Source organism: Zophobas morio, unplaced genomic scaffold, assembly GCF_036711695.1.
Source record: "Zophobas morio isolate AGI-343-1 ecotype UQ-CSIRO unplaced genomic scaffold, CSIRO_AGI_Zmor_V1 ptg000002l, whole genome shotgun sequence".
NCBI lineage: Eukaryota > Metazoa > Arthropoda > Insecta > Coleoptera > Tenebrionidae > Zophobas > Zophobas morio.
In genome coordinates this window covers 17,837,084-17,858,122 of record NW_026972107.1, presented here as the reverse complement: position 1 = coordinate 17,858,122, position 21,039 = coordinate 17,837,084, and the positions used below count along the sequence as shown (strand labels likewise).

General features: G+C 32.3%; 5 protein-coding genes across 6 annotated transcripts; 2 read left to right on the top strand and 3 right to left on the bottom strand.

The window, feature by feature from the left end:
* Nucleotides 1-1,477: 1,477 nt before the first annotated feature.
* LOC135129254 (probable cytochrome P450 49a1) lies at nucleotides 1,478-3,941 on the top strand. The gene is made up of 10 exons (XM_064056414.1): nucleotides 1,478-1,759; nucleotides 1,849-2,098; nucleotides 2,169-2,285; nucleotides 2,347-2,423; nucleotides 2,487-2,682; nucleotides 2,737-2,890; nucleotides 3,109-3,278; nucleotides 3,335-3,413; nucleotides 3,464-3,670; nucleotides 3,720-3,941. Exons 1-10 carry the CDS (start codon nucleotides 1,567-1,569, stop codon nucleotides 3,825-3,827), a joined length of 1,551 nt encoding a protein of 516 aa, XP_063912484.1. The 5' UTR covers nucleotides 1,478-1,566; the 3' UTR covers nucleotides 3,828-3,941.
* Nucleotides 3,942-4,158: 217 nt separating this feature from the next.
* LOC135129246 (probable cytochrome P450 301a1, mitochondrial) lies at nucleotides 4,159-6,679 on the bottom strand. Its single transcript, XM_064056402.1, has 9 exons — nucleotides 6,495-6,679; nucleotides 5,801-6,276; nucleotides 5,634-5,750; nucleotides 5,505-5,581; nucleotides 5,252-5,453; nucleotides 5,035-5,197; nucleotides 4,752-4,921; nucleotides 4,421-4,703; nucleotides 4,159-4,370 (listed from the first exon to the last, which is right to left on the bottom strand). The coding sequence occupies exons 2-9, from the start codon at nucleotides 6,235-6,237 to the stop codon at nucleotides 4,257-4,259; spliced, it is 1,563 nt and encodes a 520-aa protein (XP_063912472.1). The 5' UTR covers nucleotides 6,238-6,276; nucleotides 6,495-6,679; the 3' UTR covers nucleotides 4,159-4,256.
* Nucleotides 6,680-10,068: 3,389 nt separating this feature from the next.
* Nucleotides 10,069-12,132, bottom strand: LOC135127875 (uncharacterized). The gene is made up of 10 exons (XM_064054577.1): nucleotides 11,998-12,132; nucleotides 11,671-11,899; nucleotides 11,438-11,617; nucleotides 11,313-11,363; nucleotides 11,213-11,260; nucleotides 10,979-11,026; nucleotides 10,855-10,926; nucleotides 10,580-10,800; nucleotides 10,358-10,517; nucleotides 10,069-10,306 (listed from the first exon to the last, which is right to left on the bottom strand). Exons 1-10 carry the CDS (start codon nucleotides 12,130-12,132, stop codon nucleotides 10,197-10,199), a joined length of 1,254 nt encoding a protein of 417 aa, XP_063910647.1. The 3' UTR covers nucleotides 10,069-10,196.
* Nucleotides 11,892-15,005, bottom strand: LOC135129201 (uncharacterized). Of its 2 annotated transcripts, none has more exons than XM_064056322.1 (2): nucleotides 14,716-15,005; nucleotides 11,892-14,670 (listed from the first exon to the last, which is right to left on the bottom strand). In XM_064056322.1, exon 2 carries the CDS (start codon nucleotides 14,638-14,640, stop codon nucleotides 12,877-12,879), a length of 1,764 nt encoding a protein of 587 aa, XP_063912392.1. In that variant the 5' UTR covers nucleotides 14,641-14,670; nucleotides 14,716-15,005; the 3' UTR covers nucleotides 11,892-12,876. The 2 variants fall into 2 exon arrangements, with proteins under 2 accessions (XP_063912392.1, XP_063912402.1); XM_064056332.1 differs by having other exon boundaries at nucleotides 11,892-14,664.
* An 867-nt stretch (nucleotides 15,006-15,872) lies between these two features.
* LOC135129238 (zinc finger protein 501-like) lies at nucleotides 15,873-17,978 on the top strand. The gene is made up of 4 exons (XM_064056390.1): nucleotides 15,873-16,139; nucleotides 16,191-17,021; nucleotides 17,071-17,214; nucleotides 17,269-17,978. The coding sequence occupies exons 1-4, from the start codon at nucleotides 15,900-15,902 to the stop codon at nucleotides 17,638-17,640; spliced, it is 1,587 nt and encodes a 528-aa protein (XP_063912460.1). The 5' UTR covers nucleotides 15,873-15,899; the 3' UTR covers nucleotides 17,641-17,978.
* Nucleotides 17,979-21,039: the final 3,061 nt, after the last annotated feature.

Sequence of the window (21,039 nt, the reverse complement as noted above, 5' to 3'; positions counted from 1 at the left end):
ATTTTTTCAAATAAAAGCAGTCTCCTGTTTACACTAACGATGTGTACAGTGCAGACATAAAATTGTCATTAGTGTCATCGATAGTAAGTATACAAACGTAAGTACATAAGTATTGTATAAAAGGAAATAAATATGGTTTTTTGGTACCCACATGCAATGTTTACCTACGTAATAGTGTAAATATGTTCTTTCTGTAGTGTTAGTTCAATAAATTTGTAATAACTTAAGAATGTATCGAACTAAAATGCGTCTTTATATTTAATTTAAAATTGTCACCGTGGCGATAATTAAGTAATTTATACTATAAGTCTTTATAGATATTTATATACTTTTTCGACAAATTAACATAACAATAGAAAAGTTCAATAAAAATTAGAATTAGTTTACACCCACTTTCACTAACACTCGTTACATAAAGTATGTATTTTCAGTACACTAGAAGCAGTCTCTTTTAGTTATTTGGGATATGTATATTTGAAATAAAGTTAAAGACAATTTACTGTTTACAAAAAACATTTTTTTCAAGAATTTTTTCATTTTGAATTAGCAGCCTAAGTACTTCTCTTACATTCTTGTAAAATTATATTATATATTTTGTATTTTGTTTTTAATTTTTTTAATCTTAATACCAAAGTAAAAGTATGATGCTATAGTAAAAAACACTGTGAAATTTACAGTGCGTAACTGCGTATTATGCTAAATCATTTCTAACCGCTAATATTACTGCTAGTATCAGAAAATTAAATGTATTAAAGAGAAAGTTGATATGATTACAATTTTCAATTAATCTACCACTTCTACGACTATGTTCCCATTTGTACCCAAAATAATAACATTATTGTTAGAACTACTTAGTCTGTTTTTTTTTCTTTATCATGTATAGTATATGCTAACGTACTTTGTTCCTTTAATCTACTATGACCATACTTTTAATTAAGTTACTTTGAAAATGTACTGCAGTTAGTACGTATTTATTATTTCATATAAAAACCATACCAATTTATAGCTGTCCTGAAGTGACAGTGATTTAATTTCCTAAAACGGCAGCCGTTATACTTACTTAATAAGGAAAAAGCGTATCTGGTTTAGAAAATAGCTAAGTTACGGTATTTATAAATAACGTTCAACACGACATGAAAATAATTTCTTTAAAAATGCTATCGAGAATAAGACAATTTTAGGTCAGGTCTATTAAAATTGAATATCATTTTATGGCGCAACGCACAACATGCTTGAAAAGATACGAATCCTCAAGGATACTCAATAAAAAATACCCAGTTTTTTTATGAGGAAAATATCACTGTCTGGTATGAAATGAAACCCCTTACTTTTGGCACAAAATTGTAATTAACAACTGGTTTGCGTTTCTTGTTTTAATTTAGTGGTAAAAGTTATTTAATAACTGCATGAAACATTCCCCTCCCCAGATATTCAGTGTTCTGGGTTCTTGTAGTTTACGGTCCCTGGGAGGGGATACTTGGCGAAACTTTACGGTCATGGTGTATGAAATTAAGTCAGATGTCTTTCATTTCGAACTAGATAACATATCATTTTTTCTCTTTAAAAATGAAGTTTTTGAAAATAACTAAACGGATAATTAATACCTGCGCTAATAGCAGACAAAATGTGCTTACTGTTCTGTCAGATGAACCGACCCCTTCACTAGAAGAATGGGAAAGTGCGATACCTTACGAAAATGTGCCTGGACCTACGCCCATACCACTTTTAGGAAATACTTGGAGGTTTATTCCTTTTATTGGTAAGTTTAAAATAAATTGTAACGTAATAAAAAAATTAGTATTGTGCTATAAATGATAAATTCTAATAATCGAAATTTTAATCATATAGGAGACTTCCAAACCGAACATATCGACAAAGTTTCAAAAAAACTTCACGAAAAATACGGAAAAATAGTAAAAATGGAAGGTCTGTTGGGGCGTCCTGACATGCTGTTCCTCTTCGATCCCGACGAAATCGAAAAGGTTTTTAGACAAGAGGATAGTTTACCTTTTAGACCGTCCATGCCTTCACTCAATTATTACAAGCACGTATACAGGAAAGAGTTTTTCGGCGACAACAACTGTGGTGTAATTGCCGTGTGAGTATTGTGCAATTACTTTAACACAAAGAATGTTGCTAAATGATTTTTAATAACGTTACCAATTCAGACACGGCGAGAAATGGCAGGATTTCAGATCCAGAGTTAACCAAATTATGTTGCAACCTCGCGTTACGAAAATGTATGTCAAGTCCATTACCGCCACTTCGCAAGAATTGGTAGACAGGTAAGTCAAAAGTTTGAAAGTATCGCACGTGTATCTTTAGATGAATACTTTTATTTTTTAGGATTGAAGCCATTAAGAATGAGGATGATGAAGTGCCTGAAGATTTTCTTAACGAAGTGCACAAATGGTCTTTAGAATGTGAGTGCATGCAATTATGGGTGTTATTAAAACATTTTTATTATTGATTTATTGTTGTAATAGCAATCGCGAAGATTGCTTTAGATGTGAGGCTTGGTTGCTTGGATCGTGATGCGCACCCCGACACTCAAAGGCTAATTGATGCAGTGCATACTTTCTTCATGCTTGTACCAGTTTTGGAGCTAAAAATACCTTTCTGGAGGTTATGGAGTACTCCAACGTTTAAGACGTATTTACGAGCTTTAGACACCATACGAGAGTAATAAATAATTTTAATTGTGTAGTACGTAATTACTAACTTTTTCATTTTTAGAATAACATTAAAACATATTGACATTGCTTTGCATAAATTAGACAAACAGGATAACCAAGAACTATCTGTTTTACAAAGAGTTTTGAAAATGGACAATAATGTCAAAACTGCGTCGAATTTAGCTTTGGATATGTTTCTCGTCGGTATTGATACCGTAAGTGCACTTTCACAAATTATCTCACCATCATGAGAAATTTTGCGACAAGATACATTATATACAAGAATTACCTGCTTGTCGCCTTCTTGTTGACTGTAAATAACACAGTCACGTAGTTACACGTTTCACTTAATTCAAACTAATTTAAATTCATGTACTTTTTCCACAAAGTTACTTGTTTTTGTACTTTGCTTATTCACGCAATCTACTTCCAGACATCCAATGCCGTTGCTTCTATTTTATACCAGCTCTCTTTGCATCAGGAAAAACAAGCAAATCTCTACGACGAAGTTAAAAAATTATTACCGGACAGTGACACTGAATTAACTCATGAGAAATTAGACCGAATGCAATATCTGAAAGCTTGCGTTAAGGAAACCATGAGGTTCGCAGCAAGGTGTGAATTGATTCTTTGTGTTTACGGAACGATTTTGCTTTTAGAATGTATCCGGTAGTAATCGGTAATGGTAGATGCACAACGAGCGATCGCGTGATAGGAGGTTACCAGATACCGAAAGGAGTAATTAATTTAGAGAGAGCAATTACCTTCTCTAATAACAATGATTGCAGATTCAAGTGATATTTCAACATTGCGTCATAAGCAATTTAGAAGATTATTTCCCAAGGTGTAACGAGTTTCTACCGGAAAGGTGGCTGAAGACCTCGGATTTGTGTAAAAGTCACCATCCGTTTGCTTCCTTGCCGTTTGGGTTTGGAAAAAGAATGTGTTTAGGGAGGAGGTTTGCCGATTTAGAAATTCAAACGGTTTTGGCAAAAGTAGGTGGTGATTCAAATTTTTTATTTTTATTTATTGGTGTGTTTTCAGATAATCTCCAACTATAAAATCGAGTATCACTATGAAAAGCTCGATTATTATATTCATCCCATGTATACTCCCAATGGGCCATTAAAACTTAAATTTATCAAACGGTGATAAACCCCACTTGTGGTACCTACACATTTCAATAAAATAAAAGTGTCGTAAACACGTTTTTACGTAACTGGTTTTTTATTTACACACGTGAATATCAAAATGATTTTTCCCAATAGGACGGAACAATAAAAAGATGTGTAAAGTAAAGGATGTTTTATTTATCTCACAGGCGGTCATTAGCGTTCTTTGTAGCTATCTTGTGGCATTTACACATCTAATGAAGCAATGTTTAATGTTACAATCAACGATTTACTTTCTAGGCCAAGGTTACTATCTGTTTGCTTAATAGTTGTGTAGGCAAGTTCATTGAGAACATTCAAAGCAAGACAAAAATCATTAAAATTCTATTTCCACAGCATTAATTTATTCTATAATAATCACTAATCAGTATAATCTACTAAATTTACACTATACAAATTCAACTGGTAATCATTCTTTTCGTTTAATAACTTTGAAGCGCAATTCGCCATCAGGCGCATACATGAAGGTAACTTTATATTCCAAAGGTTCGTGATGATATTCCAACTTATAGGAACGTATTAACTGAAAAAAGAATAATAAAATTTTGTGTTTCCCTTATGTAAATAGTTCACCTTAGCTAGCAACACCTGAATTTCGAGGTCCGCAAATCGTCTACCTAAACACATACGAGCTCCATACCCATAAGGTAGCGAAGCAAATGGATGAATTTTGTAATCATCCGACTTCTTCAGCCAACGTTCTGGAATAAATTCGTCAGGCTGGCTTACAAATTCTTCCATGCTTCCTGTAACAAGGGTCGGAAATACCACTTGAATACCTTTAGGAATCTTATATCCATGAATTATAGTGTCTTGTTGCAAAGTTCTTCCATTACCGATCACAGTAGAGTAAGCCCTACAACAACAAAATAATTTTTGTACGAATAATACACCAGTTATTAACCTTAACACTTCTTTAACAAACGCTTTTAAAAAATCCATTTGATCTAATAATTTGGTATTCAGTGGTGTGTTAGGATCGGGCATTACTCTTTTAAGCTCCCTGTACAATTTTTCTTGTTGTTCTGGTCTTGTGGCCAGTTGATACAGTATCGAACACACAGCCATCGATATCTGAAATATGTTAATAAGAATAAATTAATTACCTCACGTCTTAATTTTATGCAAATACGCGTAGTGTTGTTTTGTGTACACTTTCGAAACTCGTAACTTGTTGCAATACTTACGGTGTCAATTCCAACTAAAATTAAATCCAAGGCTAAAATGTATGCAGTTTTAGGATCCGGTTCATTGGCGAGAATTCTTTCGACCAGTGAAAGATCGTTTTCATTAGTCACTGTTTTGGATTTAAGTCGCTCCATCGCTGCATCAATGTGTTTCATGCATATTCTAAAAAAAAATGTTACTGTAAAATCGGAAGATTGACTATCTTCGCTGTCATACTTTACAAAATAATCCATATTTTCTACGTATTTTGTCCACAGGGGTGTTGGAATGTATCTCCAAAAAGGGAATTTCAATTCTAAAAGAGCTACGTTTCTTAAGGCATATTTTGCCGCCTCGATAATTTTTTGGGGTTCGGAATCTGCCGGTAAATTAGGGTCCAAGCAACCTAATCTGACATCCAAAGAAACTCTTCCTATGCCTAAAATATTGACATTATATGTTTGAAAAACTGCAACTGGAATTGTCTTACATTCTAACGCCCATTTGTGAATTTCATTGTCAAAATCCGCCGGCATTTCTTCAGCGTCATTTTTCATTTCCATCATTCTTGTTAAACACAAAAAATTAAAATTGGAATTTACTTTATCATTGAACTTACCTTTGAATGAAGTCGGTTGTGACTGTTTCAATTGGTTGAATATATTTCTTAACAGTCTGAATTTGAAGAATAGGTTTTTGTACCTTGCTACGGAATTCCCTCCAAGGTTCACCATGTCTGAAATGAAAAAATGTACACAATTTTTTTTTAATTAGATGTGGCCTTACACTCCGACAACTCCAGCCAAGTCTCCAAAAAATTGTTTCCTTACGACGCTCTTATACCTTACTAAGCAAGGCATTGAAGGTCTGAATGGTGTCGGCCCTTCTTGTCTATATATTTTTTCAATTTCATTGGCGTCATAAATAAATAATAAGTCAGGCCTTCCAACCAGTCCCGACAGTTTAACGATTTTCCCATATTCCTTGTAGAATAGTTTCGACAGTTTTGCCACATCCGAAATATCGTACTGACCTATAATGGGCAAAAGTCGCCATGTATTTCCTAGTATCGGTATGGGTTTGGGACCAGGTATTTCCGAGTAAGGTTTGGCAGCACTTAATTCTTCAACGTGGGGGCAGAAACTTGGTGACGAGATTACTGATTCCGAACGGTTTCGTGTCACTGTTTTCACAATTTTAACATTTCGGTAAAATTTTGACATGATTTCTTTAAAATGATTTTCTCCAGGAACAACGGCAAACTACAAGAAAAATATGGTTTTATTTTCTTTTAACACTGCTTGGAAAAATGTGCCATGAATGGGTAATCTGACACTGCGTAAAGACAGTTCTTGGAATTAAGTTAGGAAATCGTCATGCGGAATATAAAGAAGCTAACATTCTATTAGAGAAGCACGCGCTCACTTTTTAATTTTTAAACACAATGACCAAAACATAAAAATAAACAATAAGTACTCACCTTAACACAGTTTTACAGGATATTTCACTCACGAACTGCTAAAACATTTTATTTCATTTGTTGTAAGACCGCTGCCTGGTGCTGCCGCAAGTGAAAATACCGAAGACATTATACGACCTCATTTTTGCTGCTTTCACGTTCTCGTGCTTGTCTCATTTGAGTTAAGGTCGTCGAGTGTTGTGCCATCATCATAAACGGTGTAGTACTACAAAAATATATTTTTTTTATTTTAAAATGAAAATTGAAAATAGATATTTACTTGTAGAGCCTTACAAAAAAATAATTCTGTGCATTAAGTGAAAGCAGTAGTATAAATAAAAACGTTGTGTAAGTAAGGTAGCATGTAAATAATTAAAATGCAACTAGTGGATTTCTAGCCGGACAGATTTCTAATGCAGCATTGTTTAAAAATATCGATTACTTAAGTACTACTACCCTACAACAAATAGAAACAACTTGTTGTCCTGGACTTTCAAAAGGACCCTTTTTAGACAAAGTAAAATCTATTACTCAAATACTATGTCATAACTGTTAACACCCTCAAAAAACATGTGATGCCTTTGAGGATCATCCCGCAGTTTGAGGAACACTGTTACCTATATTGTTTACTGCTTATTATCTTTCTTTATTACTTACTTCTTCTTAATACCAACTATAATTACTATTAAAATTACAATTTCCGAAACTGATTGGAACATAGTTTAATTCTAATTTGGAGGTACAAAATTTTTTATTGGCGCGGTTGGAATACACTGAAGCATATTTCAGTGGATAATCTCACGCTTGAACACCTCTATTTCTTGCTGTATAAGTAGCTGTTTCGCGTATCAAAAAAATTACAATTTTTTATCGTCGTATGTATCCAAGTGTGTAAAATTATGTGGACGTTTTATACATACACAAAAATAAACTGAAAGGGACGGATTGTGGTTTTTGGGGGAAGAAACCTCCGATATGTCGTGTTCATCGAGTTTCATTTGAATTAATTCATATGCATGAAACAGGATGAAAGTAGACCTACGGTGACAGAGTTGGCGGAAAATCCAGTCTTTATTTTAGAACTAAAATACTCAAATCAATAAAATTTAACACATACAAAATGATAAAAAGCAAAAATAGCTTCACTGGACAGATTAGAAGCTTTATTTTGTATGAATTAGGCTCCTATATTCGTCTAAAGCTGTATGTCACGACATGAAATCGCAGATTTTGTTTAGGTTAATCAGCACTATTTTGTAAAATATATTTAGGTCAATTGCATTAAACAAGATAAAATTTTAACAGTAAAACATTTGAGGTTTTATGCAACAGAAGGTTTACTTCTGGTTTTGTATAAAATTTGAAATATACATGTAGTTTTTTCAGGGAAGCGCTTCACATATTTTCATATAATTAATCTGAAAATAAAGGATCGATTATAAAATTATAATTTCAAAATTTGTTTTTGAATCAGTTCCCAACAGGTGTCAAATTATACCATTAAACAAAAATCTTTTTCTATATATTGAACTAGGTTTCGCTTCATAAGTGGCGTCTCATTGGAAGTGTGATAATTACTTATCAACACATTTACATTTCTCATTTAACAATGTTAATTAAAAATTTAACCTTCTTTAATTGTCTTGTTAATCGCAATTTTCGCGAATTCTGCGAATCTAAAAACAAATGCCAAGTTTCAGAACTCAATAGTTCTGATTCATAGAACTACGAAGTTTAGCCTCAATCATTCTTAATTGATACTAATTATATTATATGATATTAGTGATATTACACTAATCCGGTCCGCGGTCATCTTCGATAACTCAAGTCCGACAAATAGCTATCTGACTCTAATTAGCTAGCTTAGTTTATACTTGTTTAGGGGAGAACGGATTCAACAATATTGTTGTGCAATACTAAAAGCAATGGTTGGAAGTAATTCAATTACAAGTAACGCATTACTGTAATTCATTTCCTTTTCAAGTAATGAGCTAATGTAACAAATTACTTAATTCAGTCACTTTTACAATTTCTTTTTGCAATTACGTTTAACCCAAATACTGACCTGATCTGCTAGGATTATTATACCTAGTCCGTCCCCACAAAGAGAAGATTAACACAGTAGGGAGTTAAAATCTAAAACGAGTTTAGGACAGAATTTGTTAGGAAACCAGGCAACCATAATATACATAAGCTCTTCATCACCTAAACCCTACCTAGACTGCTTTTCCGTTTTTTAAATTTTGCTGTCAAAAAAAAAAAACTGCAACGCGTTAAAATTGTGATGAGTATGAGATTATCTGGTTTTCTCTATTTATGGATCAATTTTAAATTTTCAAAAAGGTACATTAGTCGAAATTGTATTAAAAACTCCATTGCGCTTTATAGAAATAAAAGATCTTAATAAATAATTAACTAAACAGGTGCAGAATATTTAAAATTTGTGGTCAAACAAACTTTAGCCATTTTATTAAACCCCTCATAATCCGACAATAAAATTTTATGAGAATGTCCACCTTCTATGGTTTTCCAAATTTATTCTGTAAGTCACAACGCCAAGTAAGAGGCAATTAAAAACAGACTTTTAAGTTTACATTATCTTGTAGCCCCCTTCTAAGTATTTAAGAACATCCTTTTTATTAAAGATTTAAAGATTTGCGTCCGCAGGTAATTATCGGTGGACTAATATTTACGATTCATTTAAACATAGCCAAGAAATCTCCCACCAATGCAAATTTTTGTTTAAAAATTGTTGCAGTTGGCATCAAACTTTTATTTGTAGCTAGAGTGGAATGAAATTAGGCGCAAAAGAATCAGCTCTTTGATTTTTGGTAAAATATGTAACATGTTGCCCTATACTAGTTGTGAATAAACTGTTAGTTCGATGTTATAATACGCGGTAAATAAATACTGCAGCTATTATGTGGGGTAAAGAGAAAAGATGACCCCCAACAAATATCTAAAAATAATGAGTAATTATTGTAATGAATTCCTTTAAAAAAAGTAATTTGTAATTGTAATGAATTGCTATTGTTTCTAGTGAATAATGAGTAATTGCAATGCATTATCCCAGTAAACCTTTTTATGTGTCTGAAATGTGTCAAAAACAATCATTCAGAAACATGAAACGTTTCTCACAGAGCCTGGACACATTTCTGGAACATCCCGGCAACCAAAAATGTCCTACCCTTATTATGTTTCATTTGAAACGTTTCATGTGAAACCTCTTTGAAACATTTCATGTGAAATGTTTTTAAAACAGCTTTGAAACATCTTGTATAAAACATCTTTTTAGGTATCAAGAATGTTTCACCAAGAAATTAATACCTGTATATTTTTAATAGCTATGCTATAATTTAATACTAGACATATATACATATGTGTATGTGGATTATATTATCATATATACTTACCTACTGAAATTTGGTTTGGGGTTCGAAATACGGGCTTCTTTTATCACGACCTCAACAAAATATTATTTTTTAATATCTTTTAGTAGAATTCATTAAATCCACAAACATACATAAATAACTAAATAAAAAATTCTTTTAATAAATAAAATAAACACTGAATAATACTACTCAATTTTTTGGAATATGTATTTATTACATATATGATATGGTAATTTTAAACAAAAGTAACTTACAAAGTGCACAGTTAAAATAAAACAAAATACAAAAAATATAAAAAAATACTGACAGGAAGTTAAAGTTATACATACAACTATTTCTCAAGTTTTCTCGTGAAGCGAAGATTTGCTTGTCTCAGCCATGTAGAAACAGTTAATTCAAATATTTTGTCGGTTAATAACGGAAAATTTTTTCGAACTGCATCTAAAATGTACTTTAAATCAATAAAAATAATAAACACATACATATTATTACTTTTTAGTACATCCATAATGATCAAGTTAGACACTTGAAAATTATTTTTTCTACCCAGCCAAGAGCATTTACGAGCCAATTTATCATCAAATATGCGGCGCAAACCCCTTTTTATATTTTCTTTAGTGGAGTTGCCTCCACATAAGCGGAAAATGTTGTCCTAATTATTTGATTTAAATTTTAAATATATACGTATGAACACATTAGATATTGCATATTTACCAGTTCTTTTCTGGCGTCCTCGCCAGATTTTAATCTTTCTTCGTATTCACATAACAGCCGGTACTTTGTAAAAGGTTGTATACATGTATTACTAATACTGTCAGTATTATGTAATGGGGTATGTGTAGGATCATTACTAATTTTTTGTAATAATCTTTTCACCATAATTTCTACCCGAGTGGTTTTTCTTATAATTTCATTTAGTTTGTCTACAATTTGATCTACAAATATAATAGCTATGTGTAATTTTCAGTTTCAATTTTATTTAAACTTACCATCAACATTACATGGTTCAGTAATGATTAAGGAGTCTTGTGGAGAAGTATTAACTTCTGAACCTAACGATACTACAAAATTAAAAACTTAAAGTACGACGTTTTGATATTGTAATCTACGTACAGGTCGCAGGTGAATCATTATTATTACGTTCCAAGCTTCTTACTGATACTAAAACAGAACAACAAATATATAAATGAACGATTAGATGTACAAGGCCGGCGAATAAATTTCGGACTTCAAATTTACTGTCACGTCAAAATTTGCATGTAGTTAAATTAGACTCATGACAATGAAATGACATTAGTGTCCGAAATGTATTGATTGGCACCGTACTCTATTAGTCATCTATCGTACAAGTATCACCAGAAGTAGTGGCAATGTCACCATAGGATTTGGCAGATACTAAAATCATGAAACATAAAAAATTACACAACACACTTCGTTTTTAACATACAAATATCATTTAGGGATCGTGAAGGCACTGTCGTAGCTGGCGAAGGTGGTGCTGAAACACAAACGGTTTTTTCCACACAATATAAAAATTAAAGCGACATACTTAAACTTTATGTACTATTTTACCTTTAATAATTTTTGGCGGAGGTGGAATTTGATCATCTTCCTCTTCTTCTAGTACATCAGTTATAAAATCCTTAAGACAAATTGCCTTTCGTTTGCGTTTCTTGGAACGAACTTCTTCTCCCTCTGACTCAGTTACCTTTTCATTTTTTTTCTCAAAGGAAATAGCTTCCTTATATGATACTATAATTAAAATGTTAAAAACAGTACGTAACAACGCGAAAAAATATGCATACCGCTATTTTTAAGCATTACCCTTGCCGGCCAAACGTCCCATTGCTTTTCTGGGGGAGTTGCATTTTTGATATGTTTTCGTATATTCCTCTTCTGCCAAAACGAAAATACTTCGTCGTTTTTGCTGAAGACCCAATTGTTGGGAATGCAGGATATTTCCCGATAATCGTCGTCCTTGGTGAATTCAACAACAGTCCACAGGAACGACAAATTAACGAGAGAGAACAAGCACTATTTTAGTGCTATAATGATTATTTTCATTTCTGATGAAACACCAATTGCTGTACGAATGATGTTTAAATATTATTAGTTGTAAGTAAATATCCCACAATCGTAGTTTTACTTCTGGGCTGATCTAAGTAGCAAATCAAATAAAAAGAAACGAAGACTAAAACGATAATTATAATGATAAGACTACTGTAAGTAGGAATTGTTAGCGTAAAAACTATTTCTTTCATCAGCATTATGAAATTTTAGCTGGTATTAAAAATGTAATTAATTTTATTTATGCCTTAAATTAACTTCGGCCAATATACTTTTTACAAATACTTAATAAATAACAGCAAAAGCATATATGGTTAACCGTAAAATCACAAAGACTTTACAACCTTAGTGATGCTGCTTAAAATTTTCTAAAATATTACAACAGTATGTTATAAATAGCTGCCCTAGTTTTTCGTGACACCAGTACAAATTTTAGTTCATAATTTTTTACTGCATACACACCAGTTTCGTCTTATACAAAATAAATTTATAATTAAAAGATAATTAGATTAACAAGTACGAACCTGATGAACGTGATTTATTGTTTCTCGTTATGCAATAGTGGTATAAAAACCAACGTTTCTTCATTGATGATATACTTCAGGCATTTTTGTTTAATATCGTCACACTGTATCTTACACAAATCTTGAGATAAATGGTTTTGTGTTGTTACTATATTAAAAAATTCTTGAGAATTGCAAGGTTCAGTGTACAATGATGATAGCAGATATAATTTTTTGCCATAAAGAAAAATGTTATTGTTGAAATTTTTAGCAATATACTTGACACAAAATATACTGTTATCACTTAAAAGGACAAAGTTATCTTTGTCATTTATTATAATTTGAAAATTTTTCAATTTTAATTTCTTAAAGCATGTAATATTTTCATTCAGTTGATTTTCTACTTCATATTCTAGTTGGGGATAACTGACACCAGTCTTCTCATTTAATTGTAGTCTTTCGGTCAGCCTGCAAACAATTTGTTGTAATGGTCGACGTGAAGTTTTGACCATTTTTTTTAATATTGTATAAATAATTCTCATATTTGAAAGCGCTAAAGTCATCCAAATTACCATGAAGCAAGCAGTCATTTGGCAAATGTATTAAATTGTGTACATTATAAGAAACAAATTCCTTCCCATATAATGCACCAAAATTTTTTACAAAATAACGTAATAAATCACAAGCTGAGTTGTTATATTTAAGATACAATTCAGGTGAACACAGAAAACGAATAGCCGTGTGTAACGACATGAAATGTAAAAATTTGTCTCGGGGTAAAACATCCTTTAATATTATTGGTCCTGTATACAGCAACAGTTGTCTAAATTCTGTTGCTTTAAAACGATCGACTTCGAGAAGACTTCTAGGAGTTCTTGCAAATTCTATAGGTATAACTTTTTTAAGCTTCAAGATGTTTTTAGATAAAATGGCCATTTTCGAGTCAGGAATTCTAACATCTTTTTTACCTTTCACCCAAAAAAGTACTAGCCGTTTCATCACACCTAAGCACACAAGATGCATGTAGTCCAAACATACGTTACTAACAAGCCCTACGTTTAAATTTTCAAGTGGACTATTATACAAATGAAAATCATCTTCTTTGTTTTTGAAGGAATCATCTGTGCGCAACGGAGAAACCAAACTCTGAAAAGTTACTCTGCCATTTATGTACTCGCCTTGATCAATACATTTCGTACAACCATGGTAGCCTGTGTGACCCTTGACACCTAAAATGAATGCCTTGGCAGGAGCATCGCAGATAATCTTAGAAATCCTAGGAAAAATTTTTGTTTTGCCAACCTCTAAACCATTTAGCTCTAAAAATTTGAATTCTTGGACAAATTCATTTAAGAACTGACTAACATCGCTTGGTTTTTTCATACCGTGATATATTCCACAAATAAATGGAGGCGATAATCTTGACTCTATTGATAATAATATGGGCCAAAATTGACTAGTAGAGCTTTTAGTCAGTGGCAACCCATCTATGTTTAAACTGAGTTTTAAAATATCGTTCGCTTTTACTGTCTGGACATCAGTTAAATTATTTAAAATTCCACGCGCAACCCCGAAGTGATAATAATGTCCTTCAAGTACATCAATAATATTACATGATCTGGGCGTTTGCAATCGAGTTCTAGCGTTTTTGGGTAAATTGTAACCACCTTGTCTTAAAATTTGCAGCAAATCATTAATAGCTTGTTGAGAGAGCAATGTTCGGTATTGAAGTATCCAATTACGAATATCATTCACGAAAGTATTATTCGGGCGTTCATGAGCTGGATTTTCATGAGTGTCAAGAAATGGCAATTCATTATTAAGAGTAAAGTCAGATGTGAAGCTATTTATTTCTTGTGTTGATTTCTGCGGCGGCGAAAATCGCCGACGTTCACAATACGTGTCATCAACGGATGAGGCAACAGCAATACTGTAACAATTTGCCGATGGAATATTTTTTGCGGGATCAAGATGATTACACAATTGCACGTTGAATTTATTTTGGTGTTTTACACTGCAAATTTGGCTACTTAATTTTAAATCAGTACTTGTACTCTTTGTGGATCCGTGGGTGTATGGCTTGCAAATATTGTTACGTACTAATCTTCGGAGATGCCGTTTACTGACCACAAGTTTATTTGTTCGATTAGAGAATAAGCTACTTACATGCCTTTCTTCAAGTAATTCTTTTTCCTCTTGCGACATGTTGTTCCGACATATATGTTGACGCTACAACTACGCAAATCACATATACATATGATGTACTAATAAAAATAGTACCTTTAATATACAGTAGGTTATTATACGTTAATACGATAAACTAATACCGATTCAAGAACCTTTATGGTACTTATTTTTTCACAAAACACGAACGTTTCGCGGGAATCCGTCGTTCTAGCACGATGCGCAATAACAAAATACTCCTCTGTCAAAATTGCAGTGCGCAAGCGCTCTGAAGAATGTTTTAAATGCGTCTCAAGAGGAACGTTTGAGAAACGTTTCAGCAAAAATGTGCCTGAAACGTTTCTATTTAGGTTGCACGTTTGTTTATGAAATGTTACACTGGAACGTTTCAAATTATACGCGTTTGGGATGTTTCGTAATGTTTCATAAATGTTTCGTGTTTACTGGGACTTTTGAAAAGTAATTGTTCCAGTCACTGATTATATTATATGATATTAGTAATATTACACTAATCAGGTCCGACAAATATCTATCTGACTCTAATTATTATCTAGCTTAGTTTATACTTGTTTAGGGGAGAATGCATTCAACAATATTGTTGTGCAGTGCTAAAAGCAGCATCAGGTTCTTATAAATTATAACATTAATATTGTTGTATGTATCTACATATTTATATGAATAAAACTTTACAGAGTTTTTATTTTTATAAGTATTCTATTGCATAATTTTTGACGATAACAAGTTCTGACGTTGTTTAACTTCTTTACTTACTAGCTTACTAGTTACTAGGTTAGTGCTCGCCGGCATCCCCTGCTATGTAGTTTCACACTTGTGACTTAAAAGTGATACAAATTGTGTACATATTACACATACCTAGTTATATGTATATTACCTATATTACATGACCCATTAGTAATTTTGTGATAGCAATTTTTTCTGAAACACTTATCACAAATTTGGGATAATTTGCACCACAGTAGATATATGTTATTTAAAACTCTACAGTACTTTAGTATAAAATTTTTCCAATGTTTCATTACACTGTAGTTATTTGAAATGAATGAAATTGATAACATAGTAACATTTTTAAATAGTGGTCTATTACACAACTAAAATTTACAATTTTGCATTTTAGAGTGCAACCTTGAGACAACCAAATTAATGTCTTCGACTGTGCTATTTGCTATTTGATAACATAAAATATTTAAATATGTATTAAATATTACACAAAATAGTGTTTCATCATTTCAGTAGCGACGTGTAAGCGTACCTTTATTTATATGAGCGTGTGTGAGAAAGAGATTGACATTGACATTTCCCTTATTATTGGTTATTATAATGTGACGTTTGACACCATTGACGCCTCCTATTTCATGTCAACAATAATAATGAATAATTTCGATATAAATAATACCAGTCTAGAAAGAATGTGCAGAGCATGTTTATCGGAAGATAACGAGGCAATGTCGTATTTAGATTCAGAATTAAAAGACATGTTTTTATTTTGTACATCACTAGAGGTAAAATTTTGAGGTTAATTCAAACAAACTTCTGTTTATGAGTTGTTTTAGTTCGATATTGACGATAAACTGCCACAATCCATTTGTATTAAGTGTAAAAACCTACTAATAAGTGCCCACTCGTTTAAAAACGTTTGTGTTAAATCTAATAACATATTACGACAGCATCTCCTTAACCCTTATGAAATTGACGATTTGGACCTAAAGCTCGACGAATTGTTTAAAATTGATTTCACGGAAAATAACTGCGACGACCCCAAAACGGATGTGTCTGAGGATTGCCCGAAAGTGGAGGAATCTCATCATCAAAGGAAAGGTCGAAAATCGAGTAAAAAGTTTAGCTTTCATTGTGATATTTGTTCAGAAGGTTTTAACTTAGAGGATGATCTGATATTACATAAAGTAGCTCATCCGAAAGACGGTGTTCCAAAGTGTACAATTTGTGATAAAGCATTTAATAGTTTGAAAGTTTTAAAACGTCACGTTCGGATACATTTCAAATCAAAACCTTTTAAATGTGAACTTTGTTCACATACGTTTACAGAATCTGGTAGTTTAACTAGACATTTAAGGAAACATCGGGGTGAAAAGCGTCATTTATGTACTGTTTGTGGTAAAGGATTTTATGAGGCAAATGTTTTGGCTGTCCATATGAGGACTCACACAGGAGAAAAACCTATTAAATGTGATATATGTGGAAAAAGGTTTTCGGATCCTAATGGATTAAGATCTCATAGTAAATCACATTCTGGTGAGAAAAAATATGTGTGTAAAATTTGTGATAAATGTTTCTCTCATTCGTTTGTATTAAAAAAACATCTTCGAATACACAGTGGGGAAAGACCTTACCTATGTCCTGTTTGTGGTAAATCATTCACACAGGTTTGTTAAAATTTATCTCTTTCAATCTGTTGAAAAATATTGATTTTAGAGTCACTATGTATCCATACACATGAGACAACATACAGGAGAATTACCATACGTGTGTTCAATTTGCAAGAAAAGGTTTGCCCAAAATAGTCAACTAGAAATGCATTTAAGAGTACACACTGGATATAAACCATATATTTGTAGTGTATGCATGTGATATGTATAATCAGAAAGAAACTTGACAAAATCAATATTTTAGGTATGCGGGAAAGCATGTGCAAGATCTGGAGATTTAGTTACCCATATGAGAACACATACAGGCGAGAAACCGTTTAGCTGTGCAGTGTGTTTTAAAAGTTATACCACATCCAGCCACTTAAAAGTGCATATGAGAAGCCACAATGGCGAAAGAACGCATGTTTGCAGTTTTTGTGGTAAAAGTTTTACAGAAAGTCAAGGATTAAAAGCTCATATTAGGACCCACACTGGTGAAAAACCTTATGTTTGTATGGTTTGTGGTCATGCATTTGCCCAATCAGGCGCTTTAGCAACACACAGAAAAATTCATCAAAATGAAAGCACTGCCAAGAGGAATCATGATATCAAAACAGAGAATAATGGCCTTTTCTAGCATTTGTTTTAGCGTTTTTTTACTATAGTGTGTATTAGTTGATATTGGTATGGCATTATTAGTTTTTAGATTTATTTACAATTTATTTCTTAACAAGAAAGATAGAAATAATATTAAAATTCCAAAAGTGACTATGACAATTGATACAAATTATTGTATTTGAAATGGCGAATAATTGTAACAGAGTTGTATCTGATAAAATGATTCAAGGTTTGTGGCATAATTAAATATGTGTGATTTTATTCATGTACATATGTATGAGTAAATTTACTTATTTATCGTGTTAACAAAACTGTCAGTTTAATTTGGTGTTGAATAAATGTGGCTGTGAATGTTAATATGTATTTAATTCATTAGAATAGCGGCTATTTTTTTACTTTCGTGGTCTGTACGTAAACAGTACAAGTTAAAATTTATAATTTTCATGCAATGTCGTAAAGTACCGCATTCAAACACTTTTATATGTTATAGATATAATATGATTAGAGAAAAAATTCCTCTGGTAGAGCATAAAATTCATTTTAAAATAATGATGCAACTATTTAATCATTTGAGTTACCTATTATATTTGATCGGAACTGTCAAACGGAACAAGGAACGCGTTCGTGTTGCCATTGTTAGTTTAAAAATTAGTTTCATGGCTTAACTAGAGGTCTTTTTTTCGATCACTATCTGTTAATTTGAAGATATACAAAAAATTTAAGTTAAATTTTTTTTGACGATAATCTGCACCTCCATGCTATTAAGAATCGGGTAAGTAAGATGTTCTATGTATTTTCCAATAATTACCAGACTGCCTATTAACTATTCTTGTGGAGACAATATGACGTCATCAAACATTTTTCTAAATAGAAGGGTGCAATTTTCTTGGGCTAATTTTAGAGCCTCTATAATTCAGTGGTTACAGGAGCAGCCGTATAGCGTCAGAGTTTGATCAAAAGAAACTTGCTTAGGCACTGCATCTAAAAAACTGAAAATACCTAGTATAACTGGCGTTAATTGTTTTGATCTTTGCCTCAAAAAACAAAGTATTTAAGATACACAAATCAAAAAGGATTTTTTTTTACAGAAAAACAATATACTATAAAATTGAGTGTATTCGTCGCTATCATATTTTACCAATTAAATATGGAAGTTGTATGGGGGCGACCACTGTGGTCAGGGTGATAAAATTCATATACTCATTAAAAAATATTAACGAGAATTGTTTATCTCCAATTTCAAAAGAAAAGTTTTACGAGAAACTAGCACAATTAAAAAAAAACTGATTTATATCTATGGTATCTTTTGTTTTTTTGATTTCGAAAATAAAATGTTTGTTATCACATCTGAAGAACAATAAAAAAATATCTCTCTTGTTTAGTAAGTGCAGTGAAAACGCAGTGTTAAAATTAAGGGTACGTCTAATTTAGTTTGAAATTTCCTAAATGGGTAGTTGTTTAAACAAAAATGAGTCGCATTCGACGCTAGAGTGTTCCCCAACGAGGACAATTAGTGCAATATCATATTATTAAGGTTTGTCTAATTTGAAATGTGTAAAACTCACTATTCCATCAACACGTGTTATTTTTGTTTTGTTGTCTGTAAATTCTTATATAGTTCATGTTAAAATTTTTAACAGTTCATGTTTCTACTGCAATGTTTTCATCATAAAATGTTTCTATAAAACACGTGGCAGGATATTCACTTAGTCCAGCTCCACTTATACTTAAGGCTCCACCACACCTCAAGAAAATTTCTATTTTAAAAGATATGCAACTTGTAAAACAACCCATGCTACCTTGTTATGACAGCTGCCACTCATCTCTAAGGGTTAAAATCGTTCACTTCGCTTACAATAACTAGTTTTATTACTGCTATTGTTAGCGGGGGAAGTGTATCCCAGTTTGCAGGTAGAGCAGAGTAAGGAACTAAAATATTTATCTACTATGAAAGAAAACAAACAAAATTTCTTAGCTTACGTTCGAGAAGTAAAAACGCAAAAACACGTCTACTGGTATATAAAAATTGCCATTTTGTAATATTAGTTTCAAAAGTTTTGAGCGATATTTGACAGGTGTATGACGTGATCGATAATTTTTTAAATAGCACCTTTTACTTTTTTTTTAGCATAAAGTCCCTTGAAAGAGAATTTTTGATATGCGGTTTAACCTAATTTACTGTCATAAGAAATGAAAAAAGCCAAATGTGTGTTTTAAAATAAATTAATAAAATCATTGTCAGAGACTGTTGAGATCTTTACTCACAATACACACAACAAAAAAATGCTTGTTCATATATATAATTCCGACCATAATTCTTCCTCTTATTTTTAAATTCCTGTTTCCATAAAAATTCGTACGTGTTGGGCATATTCTGTAAGTAGGTAGAAAAGTAAAATTAAATTTCCAAGAATATTTTATTGTAGGTACGAAGGTACGTTATTGTGAGTATATCTTATTAGTAATCTTGGAATTTTTCAACCCAAAATGTTAGAAATTTAGGTAGGTACATACCTAGTTAGGTACCTCTCGGAATGTATTTTGAATGAAGCAAATTGGTCGAAGGTTATTTCGACAAAACTTCTCTCGCCTCTGAAATACAATAAAACAAACCCAGCTTTTTCGAAAAATTGTAAAATTTGATTATGCGAATTTTATTTTTTTTAGAGATGTACCGACTAGTGGCCGACCGGTCGGATAAGCCGACTATTCGGTCGTTTTTCATCGTCGGCTGGCAGTCGGCGACTGATCGGCTAAACAGCCGATCGGTCGGCTTTTTTTATTAAAATTAAAATAGTATATAAAACAATTAAACCCGCTTTACAGAACCTCAATTAAATATTTAATTGCGATTTAATTTTTAACCCCGCGTTAAAGTACCGGTTTTAGCAAAGCCGAACAGTCGGCCGACTAGTCGGTTTTTACTGGCCGAACAATCGGCTAGTTGGTTAGTCGGCCAGACCTACAGTCGGTACATCTCTAATTTTTTTATGAGAACCCGTATAAGTTAAAATTTTTTCCAAAAATTCTAGATGTCTAGGGTGAAAATTCTACACGGATTTATACACCACAAGTGCAGGAGTATCTAATTTTATCAAATTTAAAAAACTTTGTATTATAAATTTTGGAGATGATCCCATTGGTGGTGGAGATGATTTGCCAAATTTTAGTTAGCGTTTAACCATCTACATGATATTTCTAATATACATATAAAATATGGCAATAATCGATCCAGTAGTTTCGGAGAACACTTGTCTAATAAAAATGGATACAGACACCAGACAGACAGACAGACAGACGGACATACGGAAACGGGAGACCACTTTTTTCGTACTCTAGAGGTCATGACATGTCGAGAAATTACTACTGGACGTAGAATTGTTGATATAGGCCACTTATTAACAACACTGAAATCAAT

Coding starts and splice junctions, on each gene's coding strand:
- LOC135129254 (XM_064056414.1), top strand. CDS start 1,567: ATGAAGTTTTTGAAAATAACTAAACGGATAATTAATACCTGCGCTAAT. Junction 2,099..2,168: donor AACTGTGGTGTAATTGCCGT/GTGAGTATTGTG, acceptor TTACCAATTCAG/ACACGGCGAGAAATGGCAGG. Junction 3,671..3,719: donor TTCAAACGGTTTTGGCAAAA/GTAGGTGGTGAT, acceptor GTGTGTTTTCAG/ATAATCTCCAACTATAAAAT.
- LOC135129246 (XM_064056402.1), bottom strand. CDS start 6,237: ATGTCAAAATTTTACCGAAATGTTAAAATTGTGAAAACAGTGACACGA. Junction 4,922..5,034: donor TTTTAGTTGGAATTGACACC/GTAAGTATTGCA, acceptor AACATATTTCAG/ATATCGATGGCTGTGTGTTC. Junction 4,704..4,751: donor TTTGTTAAAGAAGTGTTAAG/GTTAATAACTGG, acceptor TTGTTGTTGTAG/GGCTTACTCTACTGTGATCG.
- LOC135127875 (XM_064054577.1), bottom strand. CDS start 12,132: ATGCTGATGAAAGAAATAGTTTTTACGCTAACAATTCCTACTTACAGT. Junction 11,027..11,212: donor CACTACTTCTGGTGATACTT/GTACGATAGATG, acceptor GTTCTGTTTTAG/TATCAGTAAGAAGCTTGGAA. Junction 10,518..10,579: donor AGGACGCCAGAAAAGAACTG/GTAAATATGCAA, acceptor TCAAATAATTAG/GACAACATTTTCCGCTTATG.
- LOC135129201 (XM_064056322.1), bottom strand. CDS start 14,640: ATGTCGCAAGAGGAAAAAGAATTACTTGAAGAAAGGCATGTAAGTAGC.
- LOC135129238 (XM_064056390.1), top strand. CDS start 15,900: ATGAGCGTGTGTGAGAAAGAGATTGACATTGACATTTCCCTTATTATT. Junction 17,022..17,070: donor GTGGTAAATCATTCACACAG/GTTTGTTAAAAT, acceptor TATTGATTTTAG/AGTCACTATGTATCCATACA. Junction 17,215..17,268: donor ATAAACCATATATTTGTAGT/GTATGCATGTGA, acceptor TCAATATTTTAG/GTATGCGGGAAAGCATGTGC.